The 26,994-nt window shown below is 44.8% G+C and overlaps 1 protein-coding gene across 1 annotated transcript in view; it reads left to right on the top strand.

The window, feature by feature from the left end:
• TBX20 (T-box transcription factor 20) overlaps positions 1 to 26,994 on the top strand; it is a 49,502-nt gene that overhangs the window by 7,987 nt on the left and 14,521 nt on the right. Inside the window, exons 4-6 of the mRNA XM_063924887.1 lie at positions 13,185 to 13,293; positions 15,692 to 15,850; positions 17,991 to 18,067. Coding sequence (XP_063780957.1) covers positions 13,185 to 13,293; positions 15,692 to 15,850; positions 17,991 to 18,067 — 345 coding nt within the window. The remainder of the gene's footprint in view (positions 1 to 13,184; positions 13,294 to 15,691; positions 15,851 to 17,990; positions 18,068 to 26,994) is intronic.

Here is a 26,994-nt window from a genome sequence, read left to right as displayed (position 1 = left end):
CTTGTGCTGCATCAGTCCAGTCACAGTGGTGGTGTCCTCTGCTGCCATATGTCCAGTGCTGCTGTAAAAATCCAGTGCACTGGTGCTGTGTTTTGCTGCATCAGTCCAATGGTGGTGTCCCTGTGCTGATGTATAAGTCCAGTGGTACTGCCGTATAAGTCCAGTGATACAGTCGTATATGTCCAGTGATACTGGCGTATATGTCCAGCAGTACTGCCGTATAAATCCAGTGGTACTGCCCTATATGTCCAGTGGTACTGCCATATAATTCCAGTGATACTGCTGTATATGTCCAGTGGTACTGCCGTATAAATCCAGTAGAACTGCCGTATAAATCCAGTCCAGTGGTACTGCTGTATAAATCCAGTGATACTGCCGTATATGTCCAGTGGTACTGCCGTACAAATCCAGTCCAGTGATACTGCTGTATATGTCCAGTGGTACTGCCATATAATTCCAGTGATACTGCCGTATATGTCCAGTGGCACTGGCATATAAATCCAGTCCAGTGATACTGCCGTATAAGTCCAGTGATACAGCCGTATAAATCCAGTGGTACTGCCGTATATGTCCAGTGGTACTGCCGTATAAATCCAGTGGTACTACCGTATAAGTCCAGTGGTACTGCCATATAATTCCAGTTGTACTGCCATATAATTCCAGTGGTACTGGCGTATAAATCCAGTGATACTGCCGAATAAATCCAGTACAGTGGTACTGCCATATAAGTCCTGTGGTACTTCCGTATAAGTCCAGTGATACAGCCATATATGTCCAGTGATACTGCCGTATATGTCCAGCGGTACTGCCGTATAAGTCCAGTGGTACTGCCGTATATGTCCAGAGGTACTGTCATATAATTCCAGTGATACTGCCGTTTATGTACAGTGGTACTGCCGTATAAATCCAGTCCAGTGGTACTGCCATATAAATCCAGTGGTACTGCCATATAAATCCAGTCCAGTGATACTGCCATATAATTCCAGTGGTACTGCCATATAATTCCAGTGGTACTGGCGTATAAATCCAGTCCAGTGGTACTGCAATATATAAATCCAGTGGTACTGTCAGCATCCGGGGTCTTACTGGAACGCTGGGGCCGCGGGGTGGGCTTCACGGGTGGCTGGGCAGCGGCGGTGGAGGGCTGCGGCGCTGGGTTCAAGGGTACAGGCAGCGGTAATGGTGCTGAGGGGGTCCGCTCGTGGCGGCGGGACGCCGCTGCAGCGGCTCGCTCTCGCTAGACCGTTGCCTAGGAGACATGGGGCAGTGAGCAGCATGTTGTCAGAAAAGGTCTGCATTACTGGACGCCGCCATGTTGGAGACCAAGTTTCTGACATAATTCCTGTTCCTAGTTTTCCAGCCAATCCAGGGAGACTTCTTCCTATAAAAGGGGGCTGGTGTAGGACAGGGACGCCAGTGCTTCAAGTTACAACCCTGTTGTAGGTGCTTTAGCCTGTGCTCCCAGGATTCCTGCTGTATTCTGGTACTTCTTACCCTGCTTTGCCAGTTCTCAGTTGCTGCTGCAGTTTTCCCGTTCCTAACCTGCTGCTGCCCGTGGAGACGCTCTTGGAAAACCCGGTTCAGTAAGACCCTTTGGGCACGGACGACCCCGGGTCTCTTGCCTCGTTCTCCAAGCCACAGTCCGCAGATTCTTGCTTCCAGCCAAGTCCTCGAACCACCATTCACAGTCCTCAGCTCGTTATCTCCAGCTTCATCTTTCAAGCCACAGTCTACAGTTCTCAGTCTCCAGTCATGACCCAAACTACCGTCCACAGTTCTCAGCTCCTCTACCGCAGTCTCATCTTATAAGTCACAGTCCACGGTTCTTGTCTTCAGCCTCGTTTTTACTCTCACTCACAGTTCCACAGTTCTTTGTCTACGACCACGTTCTCAAGTCACCGTGCATCAACCTCAGTTTTCTACCTCAGCTCTGTACATAATAAATACTTTCCATTGACTCTTAAACTCCGCCTACATCCTTGATTGCTCTGTGTCCCATGCAAAGGAACTATATCCAACCACCTCATTTTGTTCTTCCCCAGCCTGCCACCTCCTTGGGCAAGTCTCAGCTGCCGGATCCCCAAACTTTGCTAGACGTGACAGGTACTGCTGTATAAGTCCAATGGTACTGCCATATAATTCCAGTGGTACTGCCATATAATTCCAGTGGTACTGGCGTATAAATCCAGTGATACTGTCGTATAAATCCAGTCCAGTGGTTCTGCCATATAAGTCCTGTGGTACTTCCGTATAAGTCCAGTGATACAGCCGTATATGTCCAGTGATATTGCCGTATATGTCCAGTGGTATTGCCGTATAAGTCCAGTGGTACTGCCATATAATTCCAGTGATACTGCCGTATATGTCCAGTGGTACAGCCGTATAAATCCAGTTTAGTGGTACTGCCGTATAAATCCAGTGTTACTGCCATATATGTCCAGTGGTACTGCCGTATAAATCCAGTCCAGTGATACTGCCGTATATGTCCAGTGGTACTGCTGTATATGTCCAGTGATACTGCCATATATGTCCAGTGGTACTGCCGTACAAATCCAGTCCAGTGATACTGCTGAATATGTCCAGTGGTACTGCCATATAATTCCAGTGAAACTGCCGTATATGTCCAGTGGTACTACCGTACAAATCCAGTCCAGTGATACGGCTGTATATGTCCAGTGGTACTGCCATATAATTCCAGTGATACTGCCGTATATGTCCAGTGGTATTGGTATATAAATCCAGTCCAGTGATACTGCCGTATAAATCCAGTGATACTGCTGTATAAGTCCAGTGGTACTGCCATATATGTCCTATGGTACTGCCGTATAAATCCAGTGGTACTGTTGTATAAATCCAGTCGAGTGGTACTGCAATATATAAATTCAGTGGTACTGCCGTATAAATCCAGTGGTACTGCTATATAATTCCAGTGGCACTGCCATATAATTCCAGTGGTACTGGCGTATAAATCCAGTGATACTGCCATATAAATCCAGTCCAGTGGTACTGCCATATAAGTTCAGTGGTACTTCCGTATAAGTACAGTGATACTGTCATATAATTCCAGTAGTACTGCCGTATATGTCCAGTGGTACTGCCATATAATTCCAGTGATACTGCCGTATATGTCCAGTGGTACTGTTGTATATATCCAGTAATACTGCCGTATATGTTCAGTGGTACTGGCATATAAATCCAGTCCAGTGATCCTGCCGTGTATGTCCAGTGGTACTGCCATATAATTCCAGTGATACTGCCGTATATATATGTCCAGTGGTACTGCCGTATAAATAAAGTGGTGCTGGTGTGTAAATCCAGTCCAGTGATACTGCCATATAAATCCAGTGATACTGCAGTATATGTCCAGTGATACTGCCGTATAAGTCCAGTCCAGTGGTGCTGCCATATAAGTTCAGTGGTGCTGTCCTGTGCTGTATATTATTTACTCCAAATAATGGGGTTATTAATATTTAATCCAAATAATTTTTACAGGGTTTTCCCTGTGTTGTGTAGATATATGCTTTTCTTTGCTGTATTTTGTTATATAACTCCAGAAAAATAATAGGATTTTAATACCTACCGGTAAATCCTTTTCTCTTAGTCCGTAGAGGATGCTGGGGTCACTTGAAGAACCATGGGGTATAGAGGGGATCTGCAGGAGACATGGGCACTTTAAGACTATCAAAGGATGTGACCTGGCTCCTCCCTCTATGCCCCTCCTCTAGACTCCAGTTTAAGGAAACTGTGCCCAGGGAGACGGACATTTCGAGGAAAAGGATTTATTGTTAAACCACGGTGAGCATCTTACCAGCTCACACCTCAAGCATGCCGCAGAACGTGGCATTCAATAGAACACAAGCCAACGTCATGAATAATTTTCAGCACTATGATGACAAAACCGTAACACAACCTGTGTGAAACCACAACCAATAACTGCAGATACAGTACGCACTGGGACAGGCGCCCAGCATCCTCTACGGACTAAGAGAAAAGGATTTACCAGTAAGTATTAAAATCCTATTTTCTCATACGTCCTAGAGGATGCTGGGGTCACTTCCAGAACCATGGGGTTTATACCAAAGCTCTAGGACGGGCGGGAGAGTGCGGATGACTCTGCAGCACCGACTGACCAAACTTAAGGTCTTCATTGGCCAAGGTGTCAAACTTGTAGAACTTTGCAAATGTGTTTGACCCCGACCAAGTAGCAGCTCAGCAAAGTTGCAACCCCCGGACAGCCGCCCAGGATGAGCCCACCTTTCTAGTAGAATGGGCTTTCACCGATACTGGTAACGGCAATCCAGCCGTGGAATGAGCGTGCTGAATGGTGTTCCAGATCCAGCATGTAATGATCTGCTTGGAAGCAGGATACCCAAACTTGTTGGGAGCATACAGGACAAACAGAGCCTCTGTTTTCCTAATCTGATCCGTTCTGGCGACATAAATCTTCAAAGCTCTGACTACATCCAGAGATTGTGACTGAGCGAAGGCGTCAGTAGCCACAGGCACCACAATAGGTTGGTTGATGTGGAAAGAGGAAACCACCTTCGGTAGAAATTGCTGACGTGTCCTCAATTCAGCTCTATCTTCCTGGAAGATCAAATAAGGGGTCTTGTGAGACAATTCCGCTAACTCAGATACCCGCCTTGCAGATGCCAAGGCCAATAGGATGACCACTTTGCAAGAGAGGAATTTCAACTCCACCTTCCGGAAAGGTTCAAACCAATGTGATTGAAGGAACTGCAACACCACATTACAATCCCAAGGTGCCCCAGGAGGCACAAATGGAGGTTGGACGCGCAACACGTCTTTCACGCAATACTGAACTTCCGGAAGGGAAGCTAATGGTTTCAGAAAGAAAATTGTCAATGCTGAAAACTGGACCATAATGGAGTCCAACTGCAGTCTGCAATTCCCCCAGCATGTACGAAATGGAGAAAACGCCCTAACTGAAACACTTCCGTTGAAACTTTCTTGGATTCACACCAAGACACATATTTTCTCCAAAACGGTGGTAATGTTTAGACGTTACTCCTTTCCTGGCCTGAATAAGAGTGGGGATGACTTCCTTGGGAATACCCTTTCGGGGTAGGATTCGGCGCTCAACAGTCATGCCATCAAATGTAGCCGCGGCAAGTCTAGGTACACGCACGATACCTACCGTAGTAGGTCCTCGCGAAGAGGAAAAGGCCCAGGATCTTTTAATGAGCAACTCCTGAAGATCTGGGCACCAAGCCCTCCTTGGCCAGTCTGGGGCAGTGAAAATTGCCCGAACCCTTGTTCTTCTTATTATCCCGAGAACTTTTGGGATCAGTGGAAGTGGAAGGAATACACTGACCGGAATAGCCACTGGGTCATAGCATCTACTGCTATTGCTGAGGGTCTCTCGACCTGGAACTATTTTTCCGAAGCTTCTCATTGAGACGAGAAGTCATCCTGACTACTGAAGGAACTCCCCAAAGACTTGTCACCTCTGCGAAGACTTCTTGGTGGAGGTCCCACTCTCCCGGACGGAGATCGTCTCTGCTGAGGAAGCATGATTCCCAGTTGTCCACCGGAATGAAAATTGCCGACAGAGCCCTTACAAATTTTTCTGCCCAGAGGAGGATCTTCGTCACCTCTGCCATTTCCGCTCTGCTTTTTTGTTCCGCCTTGCTGTTACCTTATCCAACTGGATCTGCACGGGGTGATCTTGAAGAAGATGTACCGCCTGTTGAAGGCCGTTGTAAATGGCTCTCAATTCCAGCATATTCATGTGAAGGCAGGCTTCCCGACTTTAGCATTTTTCTTGGAAGCTATTCCCTTGAGTGACAGCTCCTCAGCCTCGGAGACTTGCATCCGTGGTTACCAGGACCCAGTCCTGAATTCCGAACCTGCGTCCCTCTAGTAAGTGCGAGGTGTGGAACCACCACAGGAGCGAAATCCTGGCTTTTGACAACAGGATTATCTTCCAGTGCATGTGTAGGTGGGAACTTGACCCCTCGTCCAACAGGACCCACTAGAACACCTTGGCAAGGAACCTGCCAACTGAATGGCCTTGTAGGCCGCAATCATCTTTTCTAATGTATTGATGGATTGACACTCCAGCCTTTTCCACTGGAAGAAAAAACTCTCTGTAGTATCTATTTTTATTCCCAAAACCGAAAACCGCGTCGATGGGCCATCAGTGATTCTGGCAAGTTCAGGAGCCAACCCTGTTCTTGAAAAACTGTCAGGGAGAGTGCAATGTTTTGTACCAACTGGTTTCTTGATCTCGCCGTTATCAGGAGACCGTCCCAGTACGGGATAAATGTGACTCCGTACAAGAGAAGGAGACCCATCATTACTGCCATCACCCTGGTGAAATTGGTAATGACCATCCTGAATAGCAAACCTCAGGTAAATCTAATACGGAGGAAAATGTAATTAGACCTCCTTTATTCTTTTTTCAGATTGGATCTCACTGCCCTGAGAGATTCCATCTGGGATTTGAATTTCTTTAAATAGAAATTAAGGGATGTCAGATTTAGGATTGGTCTGACCTAGCCGTCTGGCTTCGGGAGCACGAAGAGGCTTGAATAACAGCCTCCTCCCTATTGTGACCGGGTACACCAGGACCATGACCTGATTCTGTCACAACTCTTGTGTTGCGTCGCATACTACCTCCTCGTCCGGAGGAGAATCGGTAATAATGAAGAATTGGTGAGGGAAAACGCCTGGAAACTCCAGTATGCACCCCTGGGACACTATTCGTAAAACCCACGAGTCCAAGTCCGTTCCAGGACTCGTGGGTTTTAGACGTGGCCCCACCGGTGTGGGCTCCCGCAAGAGTGTCCCAGCGTCATGCGGTGGATCTGGCAGAAACAGAGGATTTCTGCTCCTGTGACCTTGAAGAGGCTGCTGACCTCTTCCCTTTTTTCCTTTCTCTACCTGCAAAGAAAAAAGGGGAATCCGTATCTATTGGGCCGACATGACTTCATCCGACAATTATGCGTCATCATCCGTTGTGAGGGAACATAGGCCAAGAAGGTAGACTTACCAGCGGCATCTGCCGAGATCAAATTAACTAGGCCGTCACGACACCAGGCTTCACCTTCATCGGGAAGAGACTCCATATCTTCTCGGAGTCAGCCTCAGCATTCCATTGGTGAATCCACAACGCCCTCCTAGCCGAGATCGCCATGGAATCGGCTCGCAAACTCAAGAGTCCTCTATCCCTTGCAGTCACATGAAAGCATGCAGCAGCGTCCTTAATATGACCCAACGTAAGGAGTATCCCATCTCTCCTCAGGGTATCTATAACGGATGACCAGGCAGCCGACCATTTTTGAATACTACTACTCCCCCATGCGCATGTAATGGCAGGTCTAACTGACGTACGCGTGGACACATAACTAGAACATAACGTAGTTTCCTACATATGATCCACTGGCTTTGTGACAGGGCCCCGTGCAGAACAGGGGGTGACACCCACTTTATCTGCGGCGGGAAAAGGATAAACAATCAGAATCCTCTTGAGGATTTGAAATCATCTTGTCAGGGCTGACCCAGACCTTCTCAAACAGAGCATTCAGCACATGAGAATAAAGAATGTTACTTGAGCAGTATTATAAATTTATATATATATATATATATATATATATAAATACATATACATATATATACATATATATACACACACGTATAGACCCCTTTGTTCGGAACAGCAGGGACCACAGTGACGTTAATACGTCCTTATTATGCACTAATCATGTACTAATTTCTCCTTTTTTTTCGGATCTCATCAGGAAACATTATGGTCGACACAGGAATTAGCATCTGTGTCAGTATAAGGGAGTAGTAACTGGGCAAAATAACCTGTTTGTGACTCCGAGGGGTCTGAGGGAAATATAGCTATGAACAAGACATCCATAGATATTTCTGTGTCTATTACACCGATTTATTCAACCTTGCTATATATATATATATATATATATATATATATATATACTGTATATATATATATATATATTTATATATATACAGTATGTATATATATATATATATATATATATACATAGCCCTTTCTGATATGCATCACATTAACATGCAATTTTTTACCCAGAACATATATTGGTGGTGCCGACAGGGCCATCCACCCGCGTCTGTGTCCCTAATATTGTTTTAACTTGGGAAAAACCTTCATCCACCTACATGTTGACACACATGTACCAAGTACCATCAAGAGTCGGCGGTGCCTACAGGGTCACTCCCACAGCCGTTTGCGGGAAGCACTCCGCCTCAGACATGTCGGCACACATTTACCAAACATGTCAGCGAGACACAGATAGAGTTTGCCAGCTCATAACCCAGCACTTAATCAACAGTTCTGAACATTATAGAATGCCCCCAAACCTGCAGCGCTTTTATATTAAATATATATTGCAGCAATTTTACTGTGCCCCCCCCCCCTCCCGTTTTGCACCCTGATACTTTCAGCAGTGTGAGGAAGGACCAGTGTCTCTGCAAGAGAAAATGGCGCTGGCTGTGTGAGCTGTGAGGGCTAAGCCCCGCCCCCGTAATGGCGCACTTCAGTCCCTCTATTTTTGTTAACATTTTTATACTGGCGGGGGTTAGGACAGTGCCCCAGCACCTATGTCCCCTGTTGCCAGTCTTATACTGAGGTATATATAGAAACATAGAAACATAGAATTTGATGGCAGATAAGAACCACTTGGCCCATCTAGTCTGCCCCTTTCTTATCCTTTAGGTAATCTCAACCCTTTTTGAACCTTAATTCTTTGTAAGGATATTTATATGCCTATCCCAAACATGTTTAAATTGCTCTACAGTCTTAGCCTCTACCACCTCTGATGGGATGCTGCCCAGGGCGCCCCCTTCCCCCGCGCCCTGCACCCTGTAGTGCCTCTGTGTGTGGTAGCATGGCACGCAGCGTGCGATCGCTGTGCGGTACCTCAGAAGCCGTCACTGAAGTCTTCTTTGCTTCTTCTACTCACCTGTCTTCTGACTTCTGGCTCTGTAAGGGGGGTGACGGTCGGCTCTGGGAATGAGCCCCTAGGCATACCTAGTGATCAAACCGTCAGGAGCTAATGGTGTCCTGTAGCCAAAGAAGCAGAGCCTTGAAACTCACAGAAGTAGGTCTGACTTCTCTCCCCTAAGTCCCACGAAGCAGGGAGACTGTTGCCAGCAGTTCTCCCTGAAAATAAAAAACCTAACATAAGTCTTTTCAGAGAAACTTAGTAGAGCTCCTCAGTGTGCATCCAGTCTGCCTGGGCACAGATTCTAACCTGGAGTCTGGAGGTGGGGCATAGAGGGAGGGGCCACGTCACACCCTTTGAAAGTCTTAAAGTGCCCATGTCTCCTGCGGATCCCGTCTATACCCCATGGTTCTTGAAGTGACCCCAGCATCCTCTAGGACGTATGAGAAAATGGAGAACAAAAATTTGGAGGATAAAATAGGGAAAGATCAAGAACCACTTCCTCCTACTGCTGCTGCTGCTGTTGTTGCTGCTGGGAGTCGATCGTCATCCCAGAGGTGAAGTCGGAAGACCACTTGTAAGACTTCAACTAATCAAATGACTGTCCAACAGTCCTTTGCAGGGAAGATGAAATATGACAGCAGTCATCCTGTTGCAAAGCGGATAACTGAGTCCTTGACAGCTATGTTGGTGTTAGACGTGCATCTGGTATCCGCCATTAGTGCAGTGGGACTGTAGTGCCAACCCTTTATGGCCCCGGTGTTTGTGCCGCACACTTGTGTCGCTTAGCTTAGCCATACAGCTACCTCATTGCACCTCTTTTACTTCTTTGCATGATGTGCTGTTTGGGGACTATTTATTTTAAAGTGCCATACTGTCTGCCATTGCAGTGCCACTCCTAGATGGGCCCGGTGTTTGTGCTGTACACTTGTGTCGCTTAGCTTAGTCATACAGCTACCTCTTTGCACCTCTTTTACTTCTTTGCATGATGCGCTGTTTGGGGACTATTTATTTTTAAGTGCCATCCTCTCTGCCATTGCAGTGCCACTCCTAGATGGGCCCAGTGTTTGTGCTGTACACTTGTGTCGCTTAGCTTAATCATACAGCTACCTCATTGCACCTCTTTTACTTCTTTGCATGATGCGTTGTTTGGGGACTATTTATTTTTAAGTGCCATCCTCTCTGCCATCGCAATGCCACTCCTAGATGGGCCCGGTGTTTGTGCTGTACACTTGTGTCGCTTAGCTTAGTCATACAGCTACCTCATTGCACCTCTTATACTTCTTTGCATGATGCGCTGTTTGGGGACTAGTTTTTTTTAAGTGCCATCCTGTCTGCCACAGCAGTGCCACTCCTAGATGGGCCTGGTGTTTGTGCCGCACACTTGTGTTGCTTAGCTTAGTCATACAGCTACCTCATTGCACCTCTTTTACTTCTTTGCATGATGTGCTGTTTGGGTGCTAGTTTTTTTAAGTGCCATCCTGTCTTCCACTGCAGTGCCACTCCTAGATGGGCCAGGTGTTTGTGCAGCACACTTGTGTTGCTTATCTTAGCCATCCAGCTACCTCATTGCACCTCTTTTTCTTCTTTGCATTATGTGCTGCTTGGGGCCTATTTTTTAAATCTGCCATCCTGTTTGCCACTGCAGTGCCACTCTTAGATAGGCCAGGTATTTGTGCCGCTCACTTGTGTCGCTTAGCTTAGTCATACAGCCAACTCGGTGCAAGCTTTTGGCCTAAAAACAATATTGTGAGGTGTGAGGTGTTCAGAATAGACTGGAAGTGAGTGGAAATGAATGTTATTGAGGTTAATTATACCGTAGGATCAAAATTACCCCCAAATTCTGTGATTTTAGCTGTTTTTACGTCTGTGTTTTTTAAATCATTCAGATCCAAAAACCAAAATACAAAAGCGTGGCTTTGGCAAAACCAATCCAGATCCAAAACGCGAGCATGGAACCAGAACCAAAACCAAAACACAAAACACGAAAAGTGCCCGCAGTACATCTCTAGAAATAGTGTACCCCACAGACTTAGCACAAGATTCTTGTAGTGTACTTTCATGTTAACACGTACACCAATTAAACCTCTCAAAACCTGATGACACTGATTACAATCACATCGGAACATCATTGCCAGTGCAATAGTTAATGATGTCATGATCTGAATATCTTCTCTGTAGATGGGCATTTGGTATACCAGATAAATACCAGAACAGCACATTTGATATTATTCGTGGAATGTTCACTGCAGAAAGATTATTGTTAAGAAGGACTATTTAGTATTCCCATTGCTAATTCCATGTTTCAGTTATGGTTTACGTGGCTGTTCTAATGTTTTCAGAGAGGCTATAAAAGCAGAATTAGGACATTATAATGGCCCTACATTAATGTAGTAAATTTGTAATCGAAACCAATCCAGGTACTACAAAAGATATATTGCAGAGATAAAGGCCATAAGGATTGGAATAATGTTATCAAAATAGCAAAATTGTGCAGTAAATCCTGGAGAGATCTGCATTAACATAAACAGATGCTAGTTTAATGGTAATGATTCTTTAAAAGCATTTATGATCCATTCATAATATTCTGTACTACGCTTATTCAGGAAAACTTTGTTCCATAAAATATAAAGGGATCAGGCTGCCACACTGTTTCTAGATAAATACATTCAATATAAACAGAACATGTGCTGTAACATTTCTGCATCACACATAGATTAATAAATGCATCAAATGTTAAACTGTGTCACAAATACTACTGCTTAATGCCATATGACCTGCTGTTGTGCCCTTCTACAGTGTTTGCACAGTTTTTTTATTTCATCTTCTCTGATTTAATATCGTGCCCTATGCTGTGACTGGGCACTGCTGTGTCACAGGGCATGATATGAATTACCCCCATAAACTTATGGAGGTAATTCATAGTTCCATCCAAAAAATGTCCGCTTATGTCTGCAATCTTATGTTCCTATCTGCAGTTGAGACACAGGTTTCTTGAGATATATACAACCTTAAATCTAGTGTATATAGTCATCTAAAACAAACTTATGACAGTTGTCATCATCATCTTATAAGCAGCACCCATCTTATTATTTTATGATCAGTAAGGAACGTGTTTCAAACATAAATATAACCCAAAATAAGAGGCATCTCCATGGGGCAAACAAAATTAGCCTCTACATACCCACAATACGTTCTGGACATGCACATGAATGCCCCTGAGTCACCTCTACAAATACAAGTGTCCACAGATGTAACACAGTGTTACACAGATCTAAGATATATGCAGCTTAAAATACAGTGTTTGATTTATAAATCAACCCTGATATAAGCTTTAAATGGCACTATTTTTTCTAAAATGTTTAAGTATAACCATCCAGTGAGTATTTTTGCTTTATTCAGCAGTAAAAGCAATAACAAATAGGGAAGGGCTGTGGGAGGGGAGTATAGGATTAAGAACTAAGGGGAGGGTTAGGGGTTTGGATTAGCTATACACTCACCACCAGAAGTGCTGCTGGATCCATCAGAAAACATCATCACCTGACTGCTGGACCCCAAAGACACCGCTGGAGCCTCCAGATCCTGCCGGACCAGGTAAGTCACCTCTAGACCACCAGGGACGTTTTGTTAACATTCTAATCATGTTGACATTTTATCAGCGTAGTCATGGAGAATGTCAAAGTGGTCAATGTCAACATGTAAAGCATTATAAATTCTGAATGTTGACATGACAAATGTTGACAAAATCTACCCCACACATAGAGCATAATAAACCTAGCTGTTACAAGGGGTTGGGTATGGAATCTCGACAGTCAGAAAACCGAAAAGCAGAGTCCCAACACATCTCGTTAAGTATTTTTACCCTACCCCAATCCTAACACGCACCTCCCACATTCTAACTCTAGCCTACCCCTTCCAGAGCCTAACCCTAACCCCCCCCCCCCCCCATCCTCACACAGCCTAACCCTTACTTCCCTAACCCCCACAGCTACCCCTAACCCTCCCTCTAATGCCTAACCCTATCCCTAACTCCAGTGCTTACCAATAGGATATGCCAGGATTCTGTCCTTCAGAATCCTGCTGTCAGTCTTCTGATTCTGACTGCATCCCATCACAAGGTGCAGTGCTTGTATATGCAGTACTGTATGTTTAATTGCCTGCATGTGTTTTGTCTACCGTTATAATTTTCCCTCTGAGTCTGGTGTTATATATTTCCTTTGGACTTTCTAGGCTATATGTACATCCAGATTCCCCGTTCACTGGAGAACAACTGCTGAAACAAATGGTTTCTTTTGAGAAAGTCAAGCTGACAAACAATGAACTGGACCAGCATGGACATGTAAGTGTGTAGATTTCTAAGCACGACGCCTGGAAGGTCACATACAGTGCAGGCACCAAAATAACACCAGCACCATCCCAGAAGATTGCATTACTCACCGAGCCACAAGTGCTGGGACAGATAAAATATTGGAGAGGATAGTGGTATTCACATGTGTGATATGATTAGAGGAAGAAGCATGGACAGCTTTTCAAGCAACTGAGATAGTGTCATGTCATTGTTAATGGTCAAACATTCAGCACATACGTCTTTAGAATTTGGAGCTGAAACATTTGTAAGTACGTATATCGCTTTGCTTGTAAATATAAATATCTGAATGCCTGATCTGATTTCCGTATTTATTGGAATTAAGGCTGTAGGGTGCAAATTTCATCTCTTCCCGTTTCCTAACATTACACACCTCTTTTTCTGCTTTTGTGCCTATTTGATTTGGGTGGATCTGAGAAATTGCAGCCAAATTCAAAAAAGGGATTTTGTGATACAGGATGAGGTATTTAAATCAGTTTTCAGAGTGGAGATTGCACATTAAGGGGAATAATTGGAGTACGTATAACGGATACCCAGAGAGCAGTGGTTCCCAATTTTTTTTGAATCACAGCGTCCTAGAGTATCAAAAATTCTTTCATAGCACCCCTAGGCCAAAAGTTTCTTATTGAGAAATGTAGATTTATTTTTAAAAATAATTAAATTCTGTTTATATGTCACCCTTAGGGTAAATGATGTGGTAAGGAACAAGATTTGTTTCTGTTTGTCCACATATTTTATGATTGGCAGCCACAAGTACTAGTTTTGCCTATTACCTTGACATTAAATAGTTTGAATTGGTCCTGGACCCCGAACCTGAAGCACCCCTGCCAGTGTTCCGTGGCACCCTGAGTTTGAGAACCAATGCCATAGAGCCTTTTCAGTCCTCCAAAGGGGTTCACTATGGTATGCCGACGGTCGGGCTCCCGGCGACCAGCATACCAGCGCCGGGAGCCCGACCGCCGGCTTACCGACAGTGTGGCGAGCGCAAATGAGCTCCTTGCGGGCTCGCTGCGCTCGCCACGCTACGGGCACGGTGGCGCGCTACGCGCGCCACACTATTTTATTCTCCCTCCAGGGGGATCGTGGACCCCCACGAGGGAGAATAAGTGTCGGTATGCTGGCTGTCGGGATCCCGGCGCCGGTATACTGTGCGCCGGGATCCCGTCAGTCGGCATACTGAAGCCCACCCCTCCAAAGCTGCGTCATTTTTACACATCTTCAAAGGTGTCAAAGATCATCTTTTAGCTGATACTGTTTTGGATCATACAGGTAGACGTTATATAGCAAGGGCCTGTAACACATGAAATAAAGACAGACTGCACATTCATGACTAATATAAGTCAGGCTCCAAATGGGTATTTTGTAATCAGGGTTGGACTGGCCCACAGGGGCAAGCCCTGGTGGTCCCCACTACCTGGGAACCCACCCCCTGCTCTAGAGAATCAGGTTCCTGACTGTGCATTTGAATTATACATTATATATGTGTTCCTTACACTGCACAGGACTATAGTGTATTCTCTACAGTGCATTGCTGTTATTAATCTGGTACATTATCATGAGTGCACTAGCAGTGTTTACTGTATATATTTATTAAGGGACCCAGACCATGCACGCTCTAATGGTTAGCCTAGCCTCTGTGGTGACTGGCCACACCCCCTCTGGAGGTTGGCCACACCCTTAAACATGAGCCCCTACTACTACTACTACTACTACGACATTCCCATTGACACTTTTGGCCTCCTATGCTGGGAGATGCATGAGGGGGTACAGTAAAGGCGTGTATACGCAGATGTGGGTAAATGCAGACTGGGACACAAACACATAGATGCCTCAAAAAGCCATATTATTTTGAGTGGTCAGGGGCAGGTGCCAACACTGGATGATGAGGCAAGCACACTCATACCGCCTATTGTTTGCAATGTACTGCTGATGCCTATAGATGCTTTCTATGTTGCTTGGGCATGTATTATGCTTGTTATTTGAAAATTCTTTTGTCATACACAAGACCGATACTTGTTTGAGGTGTATTAGAGCAAAACAAATATTTTAAAAATGGCCATACATGTATGTGTATTGACATCTTCCTGGTATAAACTGGGCCCATATGTTACTGGTCTGTCCCGCACACATCTTATTCCCGGGCTCTGTCTGGATCTGGGTACAGCTCGGCACATTGTACTAGGCGGTTGTGCCGCTTTCACAGTATTTAGAAAGATATAAAATGAACAAAAGCAGTTTTGAATGCATTCAAAATATTACCAACAATAGTATTTGCTTTGTCATTCATTATCTGCATTTTCTACAGCCGTGCAGAATTGCTTTATTGGCAGTAAGTATGCAATATAAAACATTATGTGTTGTTTCAATTTAGATAATCCTGAATTCCATGCACAAGTATCAGCCAAGGGTGCATATTATCAAGAAGAAGGACCACACGGCGTCTCTACTCAATCTCAAATCTGAAGAATTCAGGACATTTATCTTTCAGGAAACAGTTTTTACCGCTGTCACAGCCTATCAGAACCAACTGGTAAGCTGCCCCCCCCCCCCCCACACACACACACACACACACACCCACACACCCATCCCCTCGCCACACACACACACACACACACACACACACACACACACACACACACACACACACACACACACACACACACACATACACCAAAAGGGCACTACTTAACACACACAAGGGAGGCTTGACTACATATAAACAGATACAAAATAATTATGCTTTGTTTGCAGATCAAAGAGATTTTAGGGATATAACTAAAGAGTTGCAAATTGTAAGAACCGGCCCAATAAATTAGATTTGTCTTATTGCTCCTCTCTCTGTAATGAAGTCATGTCAAGGCATATTATAAATGTACAACATGTAATTTATGAGTGTTGGTAGATAAGCACACAAATTCCCCTAGATAAAATACACCATTATTCATAAATCATTAGAATAAGTACATTTTCTGCCCTTTTCACTGTTGTTGCCAAGGATTTGATTCAATTTATATATTCTGAATTATATAAAGGATAAACACATTAGACTTTCAACAAACTATCTCATAATTTAGGATTTAAAGGTCAGGTCTCAATCTGAGTAGTGAAACCACTGTGACAGAGTTGAAGTGCAGGTCAAATGACATACTGAAAGATGTTTTTGATATATATTGTTGTCCGCTGGTATTGATATACTGAAGGAAACTGTCAACTAGAGCAGTGCTTCTCAAATCCAGACCTCGGGACACGCTAACAGTACATGTTTTCCAGGGCTCCTCACAGGGGTGTAGTATGGTATGCCGGCGGCCGGGCTCCCGGCGACCAGCATAACGGCGCCGGAATCCCAACCGCCGGCATACCGACAGTGTGGCGAGCGCAAATGAGCCCCGCTGCGGGCACGGTGGCACGCTACATGCGCCACGCTATTTATTCTCCCTCCAGGGGGGTCGTGGACCCCCAAGAGGGAGAAAAAGTGTTGGTATGCCGGCTGTTGGGATTCCGGCGCCGGTATACTGTGCGCCGGGATCCCGACAGCAGGCAAACTGAAGACCACCCCCTCACAGAATCACAAGTGGAATAATTATAACTTCATGTGTCTCTTTTTAAATATTTCTATCAGTAATGAAAATGCCTGTGCTCCTGCAAGAAGATATAGAAAATATGCACTGTTAGTGTGTCCCAACGACTGGATTTGAGAAGTTCTGAACTAGAGATAAGCAAAACTTTCAGAACTGCTATTCACCTCATTCCAAAAAATGTATCACGTTTCACCAGCTAAATTTTAGGGGGAGATTTATATAATGTTGGAGAGAGATAAAGTGGAGAGAGATAAATTACCAGTCAGTTTATAACTATAATTTTACAGGGTGTGCTAGAAATAAAACTATTAGAAGCTGATTGGTTGGTAGTTTATCGCTCTCCAAGATTTGATAAATCTCCTACTTAGCGTTTATAGTCCTTCCCCATGCATACCCCTCATCATAATAAAGTAACAATCGCTGCTTCAGCTTTATAATACAGTGCAGAATGGTGAACTAGACTTTGTGATCCCCAAAACATCTGCAAAATGGCCTGTTCTAGCATTTAAACAAATTACAAGTTTAATATTATCAGAAACATACATGATGCTGTAATCCAAAGTTGTTGTTTTTTTTAACCATTAGTCGTCTACATTTAATTTGAAGTCAGAGATAGTTTGTATGTATTTGATGTCTTTGGAAATAAACTATTTTTATTTATTATAATATAGTCACTCATTACGCAAATGTTTATAATGACAGTTTGCCCACCATTAGCATTAAAACATTGAAAATTCACTTTGGAGTCAATGTACTAATCCTTGGAGAGAGATAAAGTGGACAGAGATAAAGTACCAGCCAACCAGCTCCTAACTGCCATGTTACAGGCTGTGTTTGAAAACTGACAACTAGTAGTTGGTTGGTCTGTACTTTATCTCTCTCCAAGGCTTAGTAAGTAGACCCCTTTATCTCTGACAATTTTGAAAGCTGGAGTGATAATTAAAATGTATTATACAGAGAGATAACAAAATAAAGACTGACACAGACAATGGTGGGAGTTTGTGACATTTTGAGGGTTAATGGTTTGTAAGATGGTAGGGAGTGATGCCAGTGTGCCAAACCTGAAGCCATTGTATGACCTTGTCGTTACAGATAACCAAGCTGAAAATTGACAGCAACCCCTTTGCCAAAGGATTCCGGGACTCATCCAGACTCACTGATATTGAGAGGTAATGGGAATTTGTGTTTACGCATATGATAAGATAAAGAATTACAGTCTGTGGGATCACTTCATTGCTTTAAGTGTAATCCGCAAGTGGTATTCACCACATTTTGCATTGTGGATAAACTCTAAAGGCTAGAGACATACTGTAGTACCTTACCAATAAATAGTAATTAACTACATAATATGAAGATCATATAGAGTTACTTACCTTGCTGTGACAATCCAGGAACTATGCAAACTTTCCTTTACTGAACATGCTGACCTTTTCTTTTTGCATACAAACATATTTCCACATCATCCTTCCACATATTATAGTTGTTCTCACTGACTTAATACTTGTTCAGACAGCCTGGTAATGGTTCAATCGATCTATAGTCAGAAGGTCTACCATCATTAGGTCGACACTATATGGTCAACAGTGAAAAGGTCAACATGAACAAAAGGTCAACATGGACATTAGGTCGACCTATGAAAAGTTGACACTGGAAAAGTTTGACAGTTACAAAAGGTCATTACATGAAAAGATTGACATGAACAATAGTCGACACCGAAAAAGGTCGACACACCATTTTTTTATTTATTTGTGTCCTTTTCGCTGTCTCAGCATGTGGACCTCCAATTGAAAAATGTAAAATTTAAAAATAAAATAAAAAAACTCATGTCAACCATATGTGTGTCAACCATTGTCATGTCGGACATTTGAACCTGTCGACCTTTTGTAACTGTCGACCATAAGCATTGTCGACCTTTCATAGGTCGACCTAATGACCATGTCAACCTTTTGTCCAAGTCAATTTAATGCATGTGGACCACATGGTGTCAACCTATTGACTGTCTAACTCGACACTGTAGATCTATTAACCACATACTAGTGACCCAACATGGGGAAGAATCCAACAGACAATAAATGGCAGGCTATGTATGAGCAGGCATACAGTTCTACTACTGACAGTCTTGTTCAAAGGTGCATGCAGAATTAATTCAAGCAGCTTGTAAAAATGGATGGAGGTAAAACGCAGGGTAGATTATTAAGGACACGTCAATGCTATGAATTTGCAAGATACAGTAGATTGACTTTGATAGCATGAATGGGACAACTATTTTGTACCAAATACATGCTGGATTACAAAATACAAAATTAATCATTTGTCATCAAAGGTCAAGATTTTTATTCTATTAAAAAAGGTCAGTAACTAAAATGTTCAAATAATTGAGATTAAATAAAGGTCATAGCAAGATACCATGCCAAACAAACAGAAACATCCTGCACATTTAGATAAATATGCTACTTCATTTGTGCCTGGACACAACACAATCAGGTTTGTCTGCCAAGCACAGGGAACATACATTTATTTCCAGCTACCATGATTTACCTCAGATAAAATCATTGAGCATGCTTATCAGTTTACACTTATAATATCACTGGGCGGCTGCAATCATATACAAAAACATAAAATGCAATGGTATAGCGACCATCCATGTGGCAGGTTAGACAAGTGCAAAAATGCAACTCTTAAACAAGTACACCATCTAAATACAGAGATGGGGGTGGGTACAAGGAGGCATATCCACATCCCCAATATGTAGCCAGGTTACCTCAGGCAGCATAGCTCCTCTGTTGGTGCACTATATCCAAGTCAGGGCCATGCCCCAGATTGCTCACTCCTGCCCCCAAAAATGTACTGGGTCCAACTCTGTGTTAATTAATACATTTTCCAAAAACATGTCTGCATCCTGCTAGAGATGTATTGCTGCTCTGGGTATTATTTTGAACATTTGGTGGTCGGGATGCCAGCAGTCACATGACCAACACCGGCATCCTGACAATTAGAGTGTCCCCAACTTTAACCTTAACTTACCTAGGGTGGCGGCTAGGGCTAATATAGTGGGGGGGGGTGGAAAGGGCTAAGTCACCGGGGGTGGCGGCTAGGGCTAAAACTGGGGGAGGGGGGGGGGGTATAGCTAGTGTCCCCTCTAGTGCCTAAACCTAAACCCCAGGTCCTAACCCTAACAGTGGGCCAGATACCTTCGGGATGTCAGCATTCGGTGTTCCGGAGCTGAATTTCTGAGTGGTTTCGGGATTCCGGAGTCGGTCACATGACCACCAGCATCCCAACTGCCGGGATGCGGTGGGGGTGTCAGTAGGTTTCCTTTGTTTGGAAAATATCATAAAACACCTTGTAGCGCATTAAATCATTTTATAGGATTACGTTATATTTACAGGTTTAATTTAGCAAATTATTATACAGATTGACAGATACAGCAGAATTCCACATCTCTAATAACTCATTGTAACTCATATGCAAAATCACAGAAGCAGTTTATTATTTGGTAAATCATTCACCAAAATCCATAGGCTGGATTTGCGATACAGTAGCCCATATGGAGGCTGCTTTGAAGTATCACTTCATTCGCTCCAAGTTAAATGCTGGGGATCCTTAATATTTGCAGGTACCCCATCAAAACAGCTGTGTTGGGTGATATTGAAGTGAAATTTTTATGCAGTGTGACATAAATAGTTTAATGTAAAACTCAAATTAGAAAGCCAGTTCATTTGTAATTTGTGTATCATATCATTAAAGGGAAGATGGGTGTAACTCAGATAAGCTGATGTGATTGCTACAGCTACACAATGTATTAGATCTTTATATAGAATAGTGTGACTGAGGCGGAAATCTAGATATTTGCCCCTCAAGAGTAATTTTACTTGATTCAGTATTTTGGTTGGCTACAGTAAAAAAGAAAATGAAACCATCTGAGATTGGCATGAATAAGTTTACACATGAGCAGTAGTAATCTTTCATGTAGACCCTCATTATCCATCAGTGACATGCGGTGAGGTGAGGCAGGTGAGGCAGAACCTTTCCTGTCATACTAACGTATATGCAAAAGGTTTGATTATATAAATTAGATGAAAAATACAAAGACTATATTAGAAATATCTTCTTTGCATTATCATACCTCCCAACATCAGGAGGAGGGACCTTTGCGCGGTGAAGCCACACACATTTCCATCACTGAGGGGGCATGCCCAGCGCTCTGTGAGCTGCTGGTCATGCCCCCTGTCCCCATGCCTCCAGTGAATATGTAAAAGGTAGGTACATGGAGTGTTGAGGCAGGTGCAGGTGTAGATGTCGGTCAACGCACCTGGATCCCTTGCCCGGAATCACCTCTGGAACCGGATCTCACTACTGGAACCCTCGGCAGAGGAACGAGGAATTCCAATCCCATAGGACCCAACACAATAGTCACCACACATTAGGACGGTGACATAAGGATTTATTATACGGGAACAAACTGGTCACCACTGTGGAATGAATCAGTTAAGATGCAAATACAATTTACGGTATGAGGAAAACAACGCATACACTAAAAACACAATAATATTGCAAGCAACAATGTGGAATTACTCTGAGATGATGGAATCATGTAGCATACAGTTTACATTGGCCTTTTACCACCTTTCACCACCTTTCAACTAATGGAACTCAAACGTCTAGCAAATGGTAGCCTAACTCCACTGAGACTTGTACTAAGCAGGAGGTCTAACCTCAGTCGCAAGGCGTATACATTTATATTTCAATAGCACAGATATATTACTAGTTGCAGTCTTAGAGTAGCAAGTAAAGCTGAGTACTATCGGTCAGTACGGATGCACCATCCAAAGAATGCAGTTCAGACACAAAGGGGAGAATGGCATGCACTATTTGATTTGCAACAAGCAGCTGGATGCGGTAAAAGCAAGAGGGACAGAGTTAGTAATTAATATGTATATCACAAGGCAAAACACTGTCCTCCTATAGCTATGCCCACATACAATTAGGGTGTCTAGCAAAGTAACTCAGTTCCTTTTAGAACAGCGGTTAGTGAGCATAGGTGGCAGAGTTAAATCGGTGGCTCCAACAAGAATATGTCCACTGAAGCAGTACAAGCAGCGGTGAATTAGCAGGACACAGTTCCCCTTTATAAACACGCCTCCTGTGCTACAGCGAGTCATTGAAATGGATCTCTGTGCTAAGTGTCTCTCTCTCTCTCTCTCTCTCTCTCAAGTATTGCTTTATGATAGACTCCTTAACCCCTGTTAGATTAGGTATCCTGCTCTATCTTCAGAATAGAGTCACATTGAGGAGCAGCGGGAATTAGTGACAATTAAAGTCTCTCTCTCTCTCTCTCTCTCTCTCTCTGCTGTCCCCGAATAGCTATGGGACTTGCCACTAACTGAGGGCTCTGGTGTCAGTGTGGCTGTGAGATGTACCTGTTGGCAGCAGCCAGCTGGAGCATGGATGCACTCCCCTCAGCGTGCAGCATCAGCAGCTCCATCTCTCCTAAGCGCGTCCCCTCAGCATGGCGCAGACTGGCGGCGGTATTACAGTCCCGGCTCCTCTCACTATGGTGCGGGCTGGTGGCGGTGCTCAGCGGTGACTGGCGGCTCTCCTCAGCGGCGGCTGGTGGCTCTCCACAGCGGCGGCTGGTGGCTCTCCACAGCGTGTCTCCTCAGCATCACCTCAGCGCAGCATCACTCTCCATGCTGTTACCTGAGAGCACCACTCCTCACAGCATCTCTCTCCCTGTCACCTCAGGAGACTCCTCAGCAATCACCTCAGGAGGTCACCCCACCTCCTACTCTTCCCGCTCTGCACCGCCCAATCAGCAGCTTTGATTCCTCCTGCTCTGCAGGTTTGCACCTGGGTCCTAGCGCTTCACATGTTGCTGTCCTTTGGTTGCTGGTGTTGCCTAGCAACCTAAGCAAGGGGAAGCTGTTAACCATTTCAGCTGCACTGGGCCGGCTAGTGAGAAGTGAGGGTTCCTTTTAGGGAAAATGTAGGTGTCTCACCCAGGTTGTCTCCAGTATATGGGTGATGGTACCTATATAGCCACATATATCCCCATAAATCCAAGTTAATAGGATATCCATGTCAGAGTGTCACATATTCTCCGACTAAAAACATGTGTGTGCTCACGCAAGATTTTCAAAGGCAAGAATTCTGAGAAACCGTTCGTCAAATACACACTCAAGTCTTGAATGTGGCAGAGCAATATTGAGCATAAACAATATACTCAAGGTAAGTACATACTTATTACATTATATACATATATACAGAACAACGGTTGAGGAAACATACTGTATCAAAACTTTCAATCGCGGTACCCTAGAGGTAATGTACCTCTTGTACTGCTTTCTGGCCTCTTAGGAACTGGGGAAAGCACCCCTTCGGCCTGATCGGATATATTACAAAGCGTATCATCACATTTAGTGGGTACCTCTACCCTGGGTCTTGGGGGCTATTGATTTTATGGAGCTCGGAGTTGCGCTACCCATAAATAATAAGAACTCTATGGGGTCATGAAATGGAATACCCCCTGGGGTCACCCGCCCCTCTGCCAGAGGTGAGTCTTTCTCTACTGCCGGTATTTCAACGGTGCAGAGCTTCACTTGGTCATGAGGAACAGTACTCAAATGTCCATCGGGTCTTTGGATTTGGTAGGTATATTGGGGGTCATTCTGACCCGATTGCACGCTACACTTCTTCGCAGCTGTGCGATCGGGTTGTAACTGCGCATGCGCGGCGGCCACATTGCGTAGGTGCGTCGTTGCCCGGTGATGCCTGTTGCCGGGCAGTGATGCCACAAATGAAGAAAGTGGTCGCAGCGGCGACCGCAGGTAGATTGACAGGAGGAAGGCATTCCGGGGCGTCAACTGACCGTTTTCCAGGAGGGGTTCGGTGAATGCAGGTGTGTCCAGGCGTTTGGAGGGCGGATGTCTGACATCAATTCCGGGACCTGCATCGCTGGATCGATCGCACAGGGTTAGTAACTCATACCCTGGTCTTCTTTTACAGGAAACTTTTTTTGCATAACAGGGCTGCACAAGCGTTCGCAGCCTTGCTATGCAAAATTCCACTCCCCATAGGTGGCGTCTAGTTGAGCTGCTCCCCATAGGTGGCGTCTAGATGGGCAGCAAAACGTTGCTACGTGCGATCAACTCGGAATGACCCCCATAGTCAATCAGATGGAACTCGGACAATCATGTAAGGAATATCTTCCCACATAGCATCTAATTTACTGGACTGGTGATTTTTCCTTTTCCAAACATTATCTCCGATCTTGAGAGGCATTGGCCGGGCATCAGAGTTATAGTTTTTTTCCTGATGGTGATGCACCATTTCCATCCATTGTTCAATCAGTTGCTGAGCAGTTTCTATCCGGTACTGATGTTCTTGCACCCAGTCAGTCCGCCCGGTGTCAGGCTCATCCACCACTGGTGCCAGCTCTAAGTCTTTTGGGAGTTTGCCCTGTCTCCCGAAGATTAGGTAGAATAGAGTGAATCCCGTGGAGCAGTGCTCCATATTGTTATAGAGGTAAGTAAGTTCCGGAAGAAGGTTAGGCCACTGGTTACGTTTCTCTGCTGACAGAATTCGGAGCATTCCAATTACAGTCTGGTTGGATCTCTCACATAGGCCAGTCCGCAACTTTTTACAACCATAGAGGGAACAGAGTTCTTGAAATAACTGGGACTCAAATGCGGGGCCTTGGTTAGTGAGAACTTTGTCAGGGTAACCGTAGGGGTGGACGAAATGCTTGAGGAACAGTTCAGCCATTGTTTTTGCTGTCAAGTCACGTGCTGGTACCACCACTAAGAATTTGCAGTATGATCGGGGATAGTCAGGGCATACTGGAACCCAATGTAGCTATGCTCAAGTTCCACATGATCTAAAGCAACAAGTTCAAGTGGGCGAGAGCTCGATATCAGATGTAGAGGATCTTTCTGGAAACCGTCAGCTGGTCTTTTCAAATTACATATCCTGCAATCACGACCCCACTTGTCGATATCAGATCTCAGTCCGACCCAAAAGAATCTCTGTTGGAATACTGCCTCCATTTTCTGGGTCCTGAAGTTCCCCGACTGGCTGTGATAGGTGTTAAGCAACATGTCAGCTTGCTGTCTTGGATCTTGGTTGGTGCGGATGACAAGGCCCTGTCGTAGGCTGATTCGGTCTCGGTGGCATAACAGTTTGATCAGTTTCGGGTTGGCAACGGCTCTCTGGGACTTAGTTAGACAACTTTTGCTGTGGATGAGGCCCATTAGGTCTTGTAACACAGGACTCGCTTCCTGTACTTGTTGCCAGTCGAACACAAGACTATTTGGTGTAGCATTTTTGGAGGCGAGGTCGGTAGTAGCGGTCACAGTATCGGAGTTCACTATCAGCTTTCTTTTCCTGGGAGGTTTGAACACAGGGGTCGCAATATCTTCAGACCAATCCCTTTCCTCTTCTGTGACATCGGTGGTTAGGAGGCGAGACAAGACATCGTCAATTCCATTGGACTTGCCACTCCAGTACTACACTGTATATCTGAACTTGGCAAGTCGTGCCATCCATTGCTGCTCCATCACTCCAAGACGAGCAGAGGACAAGTGCGCCAGTGGATTATTGTCTGTGACGATCACAGAGGTTGTGGCTCTTAAGTCATTTTTGAATTTTTTGGTGATGGCCCAGATGAGGGCAAGGAGCTCCAGCTTAAAGGTGCTGTAGTTTTCACTGTTTCTTTCGGTCTTCCTTAGACCTCAGCTGGCATACGCTATGGCTCACTCATGTCCGTCTTGTATTTGAGAGGGGACAGCTACCAGTCCCCGGTGGCTGCCATCCGTATAGAACTGGAAAGGTTTCTCATAGTCCAGATATGCAAGAAGTGGGGCCTCCGTTAGTGCCAACTTCAACCATTCAAAAGCATTCTGCTGCTCCTCTACCCATGCGACCAGGGCTGTACTCCGCCTCTCTTGACCTGACTTGCCTCATAGTAACTCATGAAGAGGTGCTGTCACATTGGCGAAATGTTGGATAAAGCATCGATAATATCCCATGAAGCCAAGAAAGCTGCGGACGTCTTTCACTGTCCTGGGTACAGGCCAGTCCCACATCACCCGTATCTTTTCGGGATCAGACTTCACCCCGTCAGAGCTAGCTATGTGGCCCAGATATTGTACACTTGGTTTCAGAAGATAGCACTTGGACGTCTTTAACTTTAGACCACATTTGGTCAACTGGATGAAGACTTCCTCTAGATGTTTCAAGTGCTCGTTGTAGGACTTTGAGAATATGATGATGTTGTCAAGATACAACAGGACCATCTCGAAGTTCCTGTGCCCCAATGTTCCATAACTTGGAAGGTGGCAGGAGCATTGCAGAGCCCGAATGGCATGCGGTCAAACTCAAACGGACCCATGGGGGTCGTGAACGCGATCTTTTCCTTGTCTTCTGGGTCCATTGGAATCTGCCAGTATCCGCTTGACAGGTCAAGAGTTGAGAAGTACTGAGCTGTCTTTAGTGCTGTTAAAGATTCCTCTATCCGGGGCATTGTGCATCTTTGTGCGTCACCGCATTCAGTTTTCGGTAGTCGACGCAGAATCTGAGGCCACCATCTTTTTTCCGCACAATCACTAAAGGTGCTGCCCATGGACTATGGCTCTCATGTATCACACCAGCTTTTTTCTTCTCATGTATCGTATTTCTCACCGGCTGGTACATGGCCGGTGGTAGAGGCTCTTTAACTGGATGATTAGTTCCAGTAGGGATGTGGTGTTAGACTCCCTCAGCCTTCCCGAAGTCTGATGGGTGCTGACTAAAGGCTTCAGCATTCCTGCGCACAACCTAAAGTACGCCCTCATGCTGACTCTCTGATATATCTGAGCCGCCGATCTGTACTTCACTCCACCATGGAGCCTCACCAGTGGTCATACCGTTCCCTTGGGAAACTTGGGTAGAGCCTCACCAAGGATGTCTTGAAAGTCTACCAGAATTACTCTAGCCACTGGACAGTGTCGAAACAATTAGACCGGATAGCTATGTGGGTTTAATATCCGGACAGGTACTTTCACACGTGTCACTTTAGCCAGCGATCGTGCCACCGCGAACGGTTGCTGTCCATCAAAGT

This window comes from Pseudophryne corroboree, chromosome 5, assembly GCF_028390025.1.
Source record: "Pseudophryne corroboree isolate aPseCor3 chromosome 5, aPseCor3.hap2, whole genome shotgun sequence".
NCBI classification, from domain to species: Eukaryota; Metazoa; Chordata; class Amphibia; order Anura; family Myobatrachidae; genus Pseudophryne; species Pseudophryne corroboree.
The sequence above is the reverse complement of the archived record's forward strand: the minus strand, read 5'-3'. Positions and strand labels throughout refer to the sequence as shown.